The following is a 13,393-nucleotide window of genomic DNA, read 5'->3' on the forward strand; positions in this document are numbered from 1 at the left end:
TTAAAGTTAAAGTTAAAGTGAAAGTTGAAGTTAAAGATAAAGTTAAAGTTAAAAATAAAGTTAAAGTTAAAGTGAAAGTTAAAGTTAAAGTTAAAGTGAAAGTTAAAGTTAAAGTGAAAGTTGAAGTTAAAGATAAAGTTAAAGGTAAAGTTAAAGTTAAAGTTAAAGTGAAAGTTGAAGTTAAAGATAAAGTTAAAGTTAAAAATAAAGTTAAAGTTAAAGTGAAAGTTAAAGTTCAAGTTAAGGTTAAAGTTAAAGTTAAAGGTAAAGTTAAAGCTAAAGTTAAAAATAAAATTAAAGTTAAAGTGAAAGTTAAAGTTAAAGTTAAAGTTAAAGTTAAAGTGAAAGTTAAAGTTAAAGTGAAAGTTGAAGTTAAAGATAAAGTTAAAGGTAAAGTTAAAGTTAAAGTTAAAGTGAAAGTTGAAGTTAAAGATAAAGTTAAAGTTAAAGTGAAAGTTAAAGTTAAAGTTAAAGTGAAAGTTGAAGTTAAAGATAAAGTTAAAGTTAAAAATAAAGTTAAAGTTAAAGTGAAAGTTAAAGTTCAAGTTAAGGTTAAAGTTAAAGTTAAAGGTAAAGTTAAAGTTAAAGTGAAAGTGAAAGTTGAAGTTAAAGGTAAAGTTAAAGATAAAGTTAAAGTTAAAAATAAAGTTAAAGTTAAAGTGAAAGTTAAAGTTAAAGTTAAAGTTAAAGTTAAAGTTAAAGTGAAAGTTAAAGTTAAAGTGAAAGTTGAAGTTAAAGATAAAGTTAAAGGTAAAGTTAAAGTTAAAGTTAAAGTGAAAGTTGAAGTTAAAGATAAAGTTAAAGTTAAAAATAAAGTTAAAGTTAAAGTGAAAGTTAAAGTTAAAGTGAAAGTTGAAGTTAAAGATAAAGTTAAAGTTAAAGTGAAAGTTAAAGTTAAAGTGAAAGTTAAAGTTAAAGTTAAAGGTAAAGTTAAAGATAAAGTTAAAGTTAAAAATAAAGTTAAAGTTAAAGTGAAAGTTAAAGTTAAAGTTAAAGTTAAAGTTAAAGTGAAAGTTGAAGTTAAAGATAAAGTTAAAGTTAAAAATAAAGTTAAAGTTAAAGTTAAAGTGAAAGTTGAAGTTAAAGATAAAGTTAAAGTTAAAAATAAAGTTAAAGTTAAAGTTAAAGTGAAAGTTGAAGTTAAAGATAAAGTTAAAGTTAAAAATAAAGTTAAAGTTAAAGTGAAAGTTAAAGTTAAAGTTAAAGTGAAAGTTGAAGTTAAAGATAAAGTTAAAGTTAAAAATAAAGTTAAAGTTAAAGTGAAAGTTAAAGTTAAAGTGAAAGTTGAAGTTAAAGATAAAGTTAAAGTTAAAGTGAAAGTTAAAGTTAAAGTGAAAGTTAAAGTTAAAGTTAAAGGTAAAGTTAAAGATAAAGTTAAAGTTAAAAATAAAGTTAAAGTTAAAGTGAAAGTTAAAGTTAAAGTTAAAGTTAAAGTTAAAGTTAAAGTTAAAGGTAAAGTTAAAGTTAAAGTGAAAGTGAAAGTTAAAGTTAAAGGTAAAGTTAAAGATAAAGTTAAAGTTAAAAATAAAGTTAAAGTTAAAGTGAAAGTTAAAGTTAAAGTTAAAGTTAAAGTTAAAGTTAAAGTGAAAGTTAAAGTTAAAGTGAAAGTTGAAGTTAAAGATAAAGTTAAAGGTAAAGTTAAAGTTAAAGTTAAAGTGAAAGTTGAAGTTAAAGATAAAGTTAAAGTTAAAAATAAAGTTAAAGTTAAAGTGAAAGTTAAAGTTAAAGTGAAAGTTAAAGTTAAAGTGAAAGTTGAAGTTAAAGATAAAGTTAAAGTTAAAGTGAAAGTTAAAGTTAAAGTGAAAGTTAAAGTTAAAGTGATAGTTGAAGTTAAAGATAAAGTTAAAGTTAAAGTGAAAGTTAAAGTTAAAGTGAAAGTTGAAGTTAAAGTTAAAGTTAAAGTTAAAAATAAAATTAAAGTTAAAGTGAAAGTTAAAGTTAAAGTTAAAGTGAAAGTTAAAGTTAAAGTTAAAGTTAAAGTGAAAGTTGAAGTTAAAGATAAAGTTAAAGTTAAAAATAAAGTTAAAGTTAAAGTGAAAGTTAAAGTTCAAGTTAAGGTTAAAGTTAAAGTTAAAGGTAAAGTTAAAGTTAAAGTTAAAGTGAAAGTTGAAGTTAAAGATAAAGTTAAAGTTAAAAATAAAGTTAAAGTTAAAGTTAAAGTGAAAGTTGAAGTTAAAGATAAAGTTAAAGTTAAAAATAAAGTTAAAGTTAAAGTGAAAGTTAAAGTTAAAGTTAAAGTTAAAGTTAAAGTTAAAGTGAAAGTTAAAGTTAAAGTGAAAGTTGAAGTTAAAGATAAAGTTAAAGTTAAAAATAAAGTTAAAGTTAAAGTTAAAGTGAAAGATGAAGTTAAAGATAAAGTTAAAGTTAAAAATAAAGTTAAAGTGAAAGTTAAAGTTAAAGTTAAAGTTAAAGTTAAAGTGAAAGTTAAAGTTAAAGTTAAAGTGAAAGTTGAAGTTAAAGATAAAGTTAAAGTTAAAAATAAAGTTAAAGTTAAAGTGAAAGTTAAAGTTCAAGTTAAGGTTAAAGTTAAAGTTAAAGGTAAAGTTAAAGTTAAAGTTAAAATTTTGTTTCATTATCGGTCACCACGCTTAAAAAGTATAACTTGAATTAATATGAAAGACAAAACTTGAATTAATATCAAAGAAAACAAAATGTTGCATAAATATTATAATTGCATAAGTTGATAATATGCAATAGCTTTACCGCGGCAGTCCCCGAGTGCAACACGTCCTTTTTTTTAAATTATTTTTTTTTGTTTTGAATCTCATGTTATCTTATCTGAACTTTAAGCCATTTCATTTGAAAGATATATTCAAATATATAAGATTTTGTGCATATACACATATATAAATATCTACATATGTAAAAAAATTTAAATATTGCCTACATATGTACGTATATATATTTCCTTATTCTCACCAGATGGCTGGCACTATTATTATATACGAATTGGTGTTAATCGATCAGGTGGAGGACAAGGATGTGAATACAGATTATTGTACGGCACGCAATGTTTAACACGCTAAAAAGAGAAATGGAAGGGAAAAAATATTAATGGGGCCAAAGAATGAAATGATGGCAAAAGTGTGAGAATTAACGTGAAAAAGTGAGACCTAAAATTAAAAGAAAATTATATATTTAATATATTTAATTTATATGCAAATAAAATACAATATAACTATAATTTAAGCATCTTTTATTTATTTAAGTACACAAGTAGAGTACGATGGTATCAACAATTTGATCAAATTTGCTTATCAAATATTCAAACCATACCGAAGCCAGTTGTCATATGAGTATGAAATCTTGCATTTTGTAGAACGTTGTTAATGGTGGAGTGATACTGGCCGGGATAAAAAGTTTTATATTTTCGGGCGCTCAACAAAAAAAAAAAAAAAAAAAAAAAATATATCGGTTTGTGTGTTATTTACAGCCATCAAAAGTTCTCAACAGATATAAACATAAATTTCACATAAGGTCCGTATGAGCTGACGGCGTGACTAGAGCTCTTGATAATACAGTCCAGAAAATTTTATACGCAGAAATGAGTTTATACTCTTATAAAAGCCAATGACTGAATAAGTTTTCAGGATTATTAAATTGGATTTTATTTTTGCGATATATGCACCTGAAACTGCTAAAATACGTGTTTCTAATACACTGCTCTCAAATTCCAACTTTTGCTATTGTTACACCTCCATCGCTAAAAATCTCTAAGGCCCGGTTTATCAGTACAAGTTCAACTCAGTTTGTCACTTAAACTACGTTTAAATTTACTCTGCAGTTTTCAGTCTACTTTAACTGAAGATTAAGCTGAGCTTAAGCGGCCGATCTGGCAGTGTTAAACTCTAGTTAATTCATCAGTCATTTGCGTATGTTCGAAATGGCGTCGAATATACCCAACAAGCATTTGGGCTTGAGTACTATTAGAGCTCATGTTGATAACTGGGCATACTTCTAAAGTCTCAAGAGTTGTTTCGAAATAGTGGCTCAACTCGTACTCAGCAAAAGAGGGAATTTTTTATAAAGCGAAAAATGCTATTACTTAAATTGAAAAAATTTAATTAACAACTTGTGGTTCCCTAACTGGACTCAAATGTATAATTCCAAACTACGGCATTTTCATGAAAATAAAATAAAATATTAGCGAGCTTTGCTCATATTGCTTTATACAATGGTTTTTGTAATTGATATTAGAGAAAAGGCTTGCACTGATATGAATGTTGGAGATTCGAGTTCAACGCTCAGCTCCCGAAAAGCTAGCTGATGAAGAAGAGAAATTTAGAAACATGTCCTAGTAACCAACGCCGTTTGTAAACTTACAATTTTTCTCTAATATCAATTAAAATATATATAATTTATTTTTGATTAATTGCGCTTCATTACTGCTATCAACCAGATGTTTATTTCTCACCATAAAAAGCTGTTGGTTTTGGTGGTACCACTTTGGATATTTTTTTTTCAACTCCACGTCAACTCGATATCCAATGTAGGATATCAACTGGTGTGTTGAATATTCTTTTGAGAACTGCAGATTTCTCAAAATCTCTCGAAAATTGGATAATAAATTTCTCATAAGTTGATTGTGATTCGAGAGTGAAGTTGGATATCAAGTCGAGAACTATCTGGTTTAAAAATAAATAACGATATTGGATATCACCCCCGGAACTAGAAATACAGTGTACTCTCTCTTAAACGGACACCTAAGAGATTGCCAAATTTGTCCGCTTATGAGAGGTGTCCGCATATGAGAAAAGTATTATTGATGAATGTTTAAACAGTTTTATTTCCAAAACAAGAATATTAATTCATACAAATAAGGCTGAGTTAGGAGGTTCATAAAGCTTTGTTCATAAATTAAAGAATAAAGTTTTGTGTACAAAATATTCAAAATAATTGTACGGAAAGTTATATTGTGAAGTTTTTTGTATCTTTTCAGCCAGGCGGATGATGCACTAAAATCGTCGTAATTGAGTCTCACTGCAATTTCTTTAGCTTTGCTCCTTATAAGTGTGCCTAACACAGGAATGCTTTTATTTCGAGCCTTCACAAACCATTCGTACCATAATTTATCAACATTAAGGCCTTTGGGCTTCAGCAGACTCCTTTTTCTCTCCGGGTTTACGTCAGTGTCCCACAAACTTAAAATTTGATCTTTTCTTTTGATAATGCTAGCAGCTTGCGTTTTGCAGATCTTATATTCCTTTGCCAACTCTCGTACACTTTGTTTTTCTTTCTTGTGAATTTCAATGACATTAGCTTTGTCTTTAATACTCACACTACTTTAGGCATTGCGATTCACGTACGTACACACACAAGAAGATATTAACTACGTGTATGCAATAGGTACATACATTTTTATGTCTTTTACTGTATTGAAAACAGGTTCTTCGTATTTAGGAGATTCCCCTACATCCATGCACGTATTAGTGAATAAGCGACATCCGTACGAATACGGTAAAGAGTAAATCAAAAAAAGTGTTGTTATCTCTCCGGTTATGGGAAATTAAAAAGCCCTTTGGGGTAAAAATCAAGTGTCCACGTCCTGTTATGGGAGGGTTGTCCGCTCAAAAGGGAAAAACTTAAAAAATGCTTAAGGATTTTTTGGTACTGAAAAAATTGCCCGTTTATGAGAGGTTTCCGCTTAAAAGAGGTGTCCGTTAGGAGAGAGTACACTGTACATATATTTCGCTGGAGAATTTTTTCTCCATGTTTGCTGGGCAAACAAAATTCAGCTGTTGCCGTATCTACAAATTATCTAGATAATAAAAAAACCAATGTTGCCGCACAAAAGAGTCAACCCTAAAGGCGGCCTTACACTGTGACTGAAAAACTGCTGAGTAGTTTAACTGGAGTTTAAATTTGACTAGAATTTAAGGAAACTTAATTTAAGCTTAGCTTAACCAACTACTGAAAAACCGGGCCTAAAACAGTATCAAGTGCGCAGAAAAGCATGCAAAATTTGGTACCGTAGGATTAAGGAGGTTATTCCTTATGCACACACGAATAACAGCCTAACTACTTTACTTTTACATAGCACTTAGGCTGTTATTCTTTATGACCATATGGTTTTAAATGTTTTTTTTTTTAACTTTTCTGCACACTTGATACTGTTTAAGATATTTTTGGTGATGGAATTTTAGCGTTACTTAAGGTTGGAGACTGACAGCGCTTTTTTATCACATTTGATGTCTACTTTTAGGCACGTTAGTCCCTTAATAACTGCGTAAAAGCGGGTTCAGCATATTCTGCATGTTCGAAACAAAAGCATATTGAACCAAAGATGATAAATTATGATAAGAGACGTCACTCCTTCCTAGTAGCCAATGTGTTCTAAGAGGTAGTCGCTGTTTTTTTTTTAGGCGAGATGTGCATAAAATATTTTCTATACATTTTCGTAGGGCATTTGCGTTTATTTTTCCGACTTTATTTAATTGATTAATTAATTATCTTCCCAAAAATCATGGATAAATGCGAAGCAATTCAAAAATGTCCTCTTAGAAAACATTCGGCATAAATTTTTCGATTTCCAGCGAGTTACTCGCGACTTGTAGCAGACTGTTGGCTCTTATTATATTTATCCTCTTTGATTGAACTAATAAAACAAAACATTAAAGCTAAAGGAATTATGCAGAGTACTCTTTCTGCTATACAAATCCAAATCCAAAATAGGAAAGACTGCGTAAGACTATGTCTGATGCGACATTAAGATTTAATGAATCGAGAACCTTTTGAATGGTGTCAACTAAATTTTGGGTCTGTGCTTTTTTTTTAAATTGTGTCGGTCTGTATAATTCTTAAATTGAATGTGAGTCCTTTAGGAGCTTGGAAAGTCCTTGATATCCTATTGTAACATTTTCAAGGTAAGTTCAGATAAGTATTATACATAAAATGAATAATAAGATCGCGGGTTCGAATCGAGCTTAAGGCCTAACAATAATTATTTTATGTTATTATCGTTATTATACATTTTTTCTTAAATGAAAGAATTGTTTAAATTAGAATAGAAGAAAAAAACTATTTAGACAACTGCCAAAGCTCGTAGAAGCAATACAAAGTTTAAATTTGACATAACTCCGCACTCCTTCGATGATCAGTCTTTTAAAAAACAGACTCGACCAAATCCACGTTTTGTTGTTGAACAAATTTTTCCCTATTCCCTTCTGTTGCATATATTCCCCAGTTGACATAGTTTGTATGCATATACGAAGAATGCATACTATATTCGTAAAAAAGTATGTAAAATTCTAATTTTTATACTCAGTTGAGCAGAGCTCACAGAGTATATTAAGTTTGATTGGATAACGGTTGGTTGTACATATATAAAGTAATCGAGATAGATATAGACTTCCATATATCAAAATAATCAGGATCGAAAAAAAATTTGATTGAGCCATGTCCGTCCGTCCGTCCGTCCGTCCGTCCGCCCGTTAACACGACAACTTGAGTAAATTTTGAGGTATCTTGATGAAATTTGGTACGTAGGTTCCTGAGCACTCATCTCAGATCGCTATTTAAAATGAACGATATCGGACTATAACCACGCCCACTTTTTCGATATCGAAAATTTCGAAAAACCGAAAAAGTGCGATAATTCATTACACAAGACCGATAAAGCGACGAAACTTGGTAGATGAGTTTAACTTATGACGCAAAATAGAAAATTAGTAAAATTTTGGACAATGGGCGTGGCACCGCCCACTTTTAAAAGAAGGTAATTTAAAACTTTTGCAAGCTGTAATTTGGCAGTCGTTGAAGATATCATGATGAAATTTGGCAGGAACGTTACACTTATTACTATATGTACGCTTAATAAAAATTAGCAAAATTGGAGAAGGACCACGACCACTTTTAAAAAAAAATTTTTTTTTAAGTAAAATTTTAGCAAAAAATTTAATATCTTTACAGTATATAAGTAAATTATGTCAAGATTCAACTCCAGTAATGATATGGTGCAACAAAATATAAAAATAAAAGAAAATTTAAAAATGGGCGTGGCCGCCCTTTTTCATTTAATTTGTCTAGGATAATTTTAACGCCATAACTCGAACAAAAATTAACCAATCCTTTTGAAATTTGGTAGAGGCATAGATTTTATGGCGTTAACTGTTTTCTGTGAAAATGGGCGAAATCGGTTAATGCCACGCCCAGTTTTTATACACAGTCGTCCGTCTGTCCTTCCGCATGGCCGTTAACACGATAACTTCAGCAAAAATCGATATATCTTTACTAAACTCAGTTCACGTATTTATCTGAACTCACTTTATCTTGGTATGAAAAATGAACGAAATCCGACTATGACCACGCCCACTTTTTCGATATCGAAAATTACGACAATTGAAAAAAATTCCATAATTCTATACCAAATACGAAAAAAGGAATGAAACATGGTAAGGTAATTGGATTGTTTTATTGACGTGAAATATAACTTTAGAAAAAACTTTATAAAATGGTTGTGACACCTACCATATTAAGTAGAAGAAAATGAAAAAGTTCTGCAGGGCGAAATAAAAAACTCTTAAAATCTTGGCAGGTATTACATATATAAATAAATTAGCGGTATCCAACAGATGATGTTCTGGGTCACCCTGGTCCACATTTTGGTCGATATCTGGAAAACGCCTTCACATATACAACTACCACCACTCCCTTTTAAAACTCTCATTAATACCTTTAATTTGATACCCATATCGTACAAACTCATTCTAGAGTCACCCCTCGTCCACCTTTATGGCTATATCCCTAAATGGAGTCCACCTATAGAACTATGGCCCACTCCCTCATAAAATACTCTTTAATGCCTTTCATTTGATACACATGTCATACAAACACATTCCAGGGTTTCCCTCGGTTCATTTTTGTACATGGTTATTTTCCCTTATGTTGTCACCATAGCTCTCAACTAGTATGTAATGTTCGGTTACACCCGAACTTAACCTTCCTTACTTGTTTGAGTTCAAAACATATTTATTCGCACATAAAATATGCATGCTGTATGAGTGAAAAAGTATGAGCAGTGCATGAGCGCTCAGGCGGACAACGTTTTAGGCATGCTTGCGATATGCATGTTGTATCGATTATATTATATGTTTGTAAAAATACACATTTCTGAATTTTAATTGACGTATAGTTTGAAAACTCATTGATTTTTATTTATCATAGTAAACAATTTCTTCATTTTTATAAAATAAATTGTTTTCAAGAAAATATTCCATCATCGGACATGACTGATTGGTGAGATATGGCATATCTTTGAATACATACATCAGGAACATGAAGGTAATGAACATGCAGATTAGCTAGAAAAGTGGGGTACACCAGCATTCTATGGTCCAGAGCCCTTTTGTGGACTAACAAAAGCACACACCAGGGAAACCATAAGTAACTGGGAAACAAAACAATTCAAAATTCACTGGATTGACTGTCCAGGGCAAACTTTTATATTTCCGACAACGAAAGTATTAGCCAAACTCATTAATCTAAGCAGGGAGGAGCTACGAACTCTCACTGGGTACTATACGCGACAACGTGGTCTACGTGGATATTACCTAAGTGAGTAAATCTATCCTATACTCAAATTTGTCGTTTCTGTTAACTGGAGGATGAAACGCCGGTTCACATTCTCTGCGAATAAGTCGCTCTGGCAAGGCAGAGACTCTCCCATCTAGGTGGTGTGACTCTTAATCCCTATGTGATATGGAGTAAAAAGCCTGAAGAGGTACTTAGGTACATTAGAAGCCTCCACATACAAAATTAAGCTGAATGGTCATTCACAGTAGATCTACACAAAGGTGGCAATGCTTCCAGGCCTAATAATAATAATAATAATAATAATAATAATAATAATAATAATAATAATAATAATAATAATAATAATAATAATAATAATAATAATAATAATGGTGGAGGCTGAGCTCAGGGCTCCACCGGGGTCACAAGGTGGCAGATCGTGAACGGCCTCTAGTAGGTTAGCTGCGAATAACCAATAAGCAGTCCCCGACCAAGAGCGACCATAGAGGAGGGCGTGGCGGAAAAGGCCACACATACCCAATGAATCTTGGTGGCAGGGCGAGTGGGTGCCGCCCTAAAACTTCAATAAGCATCCTCAGGATCGAGCCCAGTAAGATCCTGGCGGCGACAACTGGAAAATGTTAAGGAAAAGATTGCTATGGGCGGGCGTGGACGGTATTCTACCATCTTAGTAGCCGAGGGTGACACCTCGTCGAAACGGCTGGTGGGCTAATATCGTCTTCGTATCCGTCTCGTTAAAACCTTGGTAGGTCTCCAAGTACGTTAGAAGCCACGTCACCATTAAGTTGGTGGTGTAGGCTCAGTTGAGATGACTCCTGACTCACGCCGGATTCTGGCTCTGAACACAGACTCTCATAAGGACCTGTGTCAACCCTCGCGTGGCCTCCCTGCACATGCAAACATAACCACGGGAATCTAAAACGGCGACTGCACATCGGGCGGAGATAGCGGCTTGGAGCGGAGACCCAACTGAAAAGAAATGAGCTAAACAATTGAAACGCGTAAAAGTAACGAGGGTAATGATAGCGGCGTAACCGCTTTTCAAAGGAGCAGCAAGGTGCTCCGATCGCCGGTGTTAAAAGCCGCTAGCAATGCGACAATAGCACCAGCAGAGAAACAAGGTGGCGGGTCAGCAATGGCCAGGGACACCCCACGACGAACGCAAGGGGGGGACAAAAGCTAGGGAAAACGGTAGGAAATTAGATGCCACCCCATCTACGCCTGGACAGCAAGGTGACGGCAATGACGGGCGGGAAACCTCCGTATTCGGTGCAACACCGGGGAGGACAAGTCAAGTTGACCTCTTCGAGTATACAAGAGTTGTACTGCGCAGCATGCAGGCTGCTGCGGCCAAACAGAAAAATGTGTCGATGGACATAAAGAACGGCATGGCAAAACTTGAAGAGACACTGAGTCGCATGCGCTCTTTATTAGAGGGTAAAAGCGCAGAGTACACAGAACCGAAAGCGACTCGTGGGAACAAAAGAGCACGAACGAACTCTGGCTCGCAACCGGGGGCCTCGGAGGCCAAGAAAAAGTGTGATGAGGGTTCTGGGAAGACAATCTCTGGCGAGGCCTGGACGACCGTAAGGAGCCGAAAAGCCAAACCAAGCCCTGAGAAAGAACAAAGGACACCACCTGGGCAAGCCAAGAAGGCAAAAAGAAAAGGCAAGCCCAGAAACAGACGGGCCGCAACTTTCGTAGTTAGACCAGCGCAGGGAAAGAACTACGCCGAAGTCGTAGGAGCCATTCGGGGCGAGCTTCGGCCTGAAGATACAGGGGCCGTCATACGCTCCGTCCGAAAAACCAAATCCGGGAGTGTACTTATCGAAACTGCACGTTGCGGCGATAAATCAGCGTTCATCCAAGCGATAAGAAGCGCTGTTGGAGAAGCGGGCGAAACCAAGCAGTTTACACGACGAATGCGGATAGAGGTGCTGGGCATGGACTGTCTGGCAACCGCCGAAGAAGTTGCCCAGGCTGTTAGGAAAGCTGCTGGCTGGGAAATGACGGAGCAGGTCCGTGTGTCTATTTTCTCGGCAAACCAGCGTGAACAGAAGATGGCAGCCATTAAAGTAGGCGAAGCTGTTGGCGTCCTTTTACTAGCCAAGAGCAAGATATGTATCGGCTGGCTCCAATGCAGGCTTAGACAGAGGGTAGACGTGCAGCGATGCTTCAGGTGTCTAGGCTACGGACACCAAAAAGCAGACTGCAAAAGCCCTAATAGAAGCAGTGCTTGCTGGAAGTGCGGATAGAGTGGCCACCAGGCCTCGGCCTGCACGGAAATTCCAAAGTGCTTTTTATGCCAGTCAGAGAAGGTCGACCACCTTCCCGGGTCTGGAGCATGCAGCACCTTCAGGGAGGCACTCGCTGCCGCAATGGCCAAACAGGCGCGCAAGTGACCAGGTTCATCCAAGGCAACCTGAAGCGAAGCAGGTTAGCCGATAGTCTGCTGGACAAACTGGTTCTTGAAAACAGAGCCAGCTATGCCATCATCAGCGAACCTTATAGAGTCAGGAGTGACTGGTACGTAGACTTAACAGGTGCTGCTGCGATCTGGATCCTAGACGCTGGCACCCACGTACGACGCCGTGTTGTCGGAAACGGCTACGTACGCGTAACAGTGGCGCACACCACACTAGTGAGCTGCTACCTGTCCCCAAACGATCCAATTCAAGGGTTTAAAGATAAGCTAGAACTACTCGAAGACGATTTGCGTGATGAAACCGGTAACGTGGTCGTCGCTGGAGATTTCAATGCTAGGGCTGTTGAGTGGGGAATGCCCCAGACTAACTCCAGAGGAAGGCTAGTGCTAGAAATGGCTGCCCGAATTGGATTGGTCATTCTGAATACCAGCACGACTCCGAAATATCGGCGACTAGGCTTTGGATACTCTATCCCTGATATTACATTAGTATTGGAAAACCTGCTGTCAATGGCGGGTGGATGGAGGGTGATGGAGGATCTCACGGGTAGTGACCATAACTACATCATCTTCCATCTTAATGACTCAGGGCAAAGTCGGACAGAGAGACCGCCCCGTATGGAAACAAAATGGGACGCCTCTAAGGTTGACGCTGCAAAGTTCTCCGCTGTTGTACAAGCGAGCGCACGACAGATAGTCGACAGTGCCGAAGCGGCGAACGCTACGGTAGAAGACACCATGCGTTGCCTGAACAACGCATGCAAGACCTCAATGCCACGAAAAGGGCCTAGGAGAGGTAAAAAACAAGTGCGCCGCTGGAGTAGCGAAATCGCTGAACTACGCAGGGTATGCCACAGAAAGCGAAGGCTGGCAACCTGCGCACGCAGCAGGCCTAACGCGCTAGAGCATGCGGAGGCATTCAAAAGAGCAAAAAAGGTTCTCTGTGCCGCCATAAAGCAAAGCAAACTTGATAGCTGGAAAAAGCTTTACAAAGAGGTTGATCGTGATCCTTGGGGACAAGGGTATAAAACAGTAATGGGGAAATTCCGCCCACCGAACCATACAATGGATGAGGAAAATACGCGAAGTATAGCAGATGCTCTGTTCCTCACTCCCACAAGCAGAGAGGGTGACCACGTCACCCACGAAGGCCACGACGTGCAGCCGTTCAGTGAAGGTGATCTAAAAGCGGCTCTATACAGAATGAAGCCCGGCAAAGCGCCAGGACCGGATGGGATACCATCTGAAGCAATAAGACTGGCTGCTAAGAGCAGTACTGAGTTGCTGTTGCACATGTATAACAAATGCCTGGAAGCCAGGATCTTTCCTACAAGGTGGAAGACAGCGCACCTCGTGCTAATCCCGAAAGGCAAGGGAGACCCGAACCCCCCGTCGTCTTTTCGACCATTATGCATGCTAGACACGGCCGGGAAAATG

At 36.0% G+C, this 13,393-nt stretch overlaps 1 protein-coding gene and 1 long non-coding RNA gene across 4 annotated transcripts in view; one reads left to right on the forward strand and one right to left on the reverse strand.

The window, feature by feature from the left end:
- Window positions 1-3,119, forward strand: part of LOC137252093 (gustatory receptor for sugar taste 64c-like) — a 41,712-nt gene extending 38,593 nt beyond the window's left edge. Inside the window, exon 9 of the mRNA XM_067787316.1 lies at window positions 2,923-3,119. Coding sequence (XP_067643417.1) covers window positions 2,923-3,018 — 96 coding nt within the window. The 3' untranslated portion in view covers window positions 3,019-3,119. The remainder of the gene's footprint in view (window positions 1-2,922) is intronic.
- Window positions 1-13,393, reverse strand: part of LOC137252094 (uncharacterized) — a 150,025-nt gene that overhangs the window by 69,991 nt on the left and 66,641 nt on the right. The gene's annotated exons all lie outside the window — the stretch shown is intronic.

This window comes from Eurosta solidaginis, chromosome 5 (assembly GCF_040869045.1).
Source record: "Eurosta solidaginis isolate ZX-2024a chromosome 5, ASM4086904v1, whole genome shotgun sequence".
In the NCBI taxonomy this organism is placed as follows: Eukaryota; Metazoa; Arthropoda; class Insecta; order Diptera; family Tephritidae; genus Eurosta; species Eurosta solidaginis.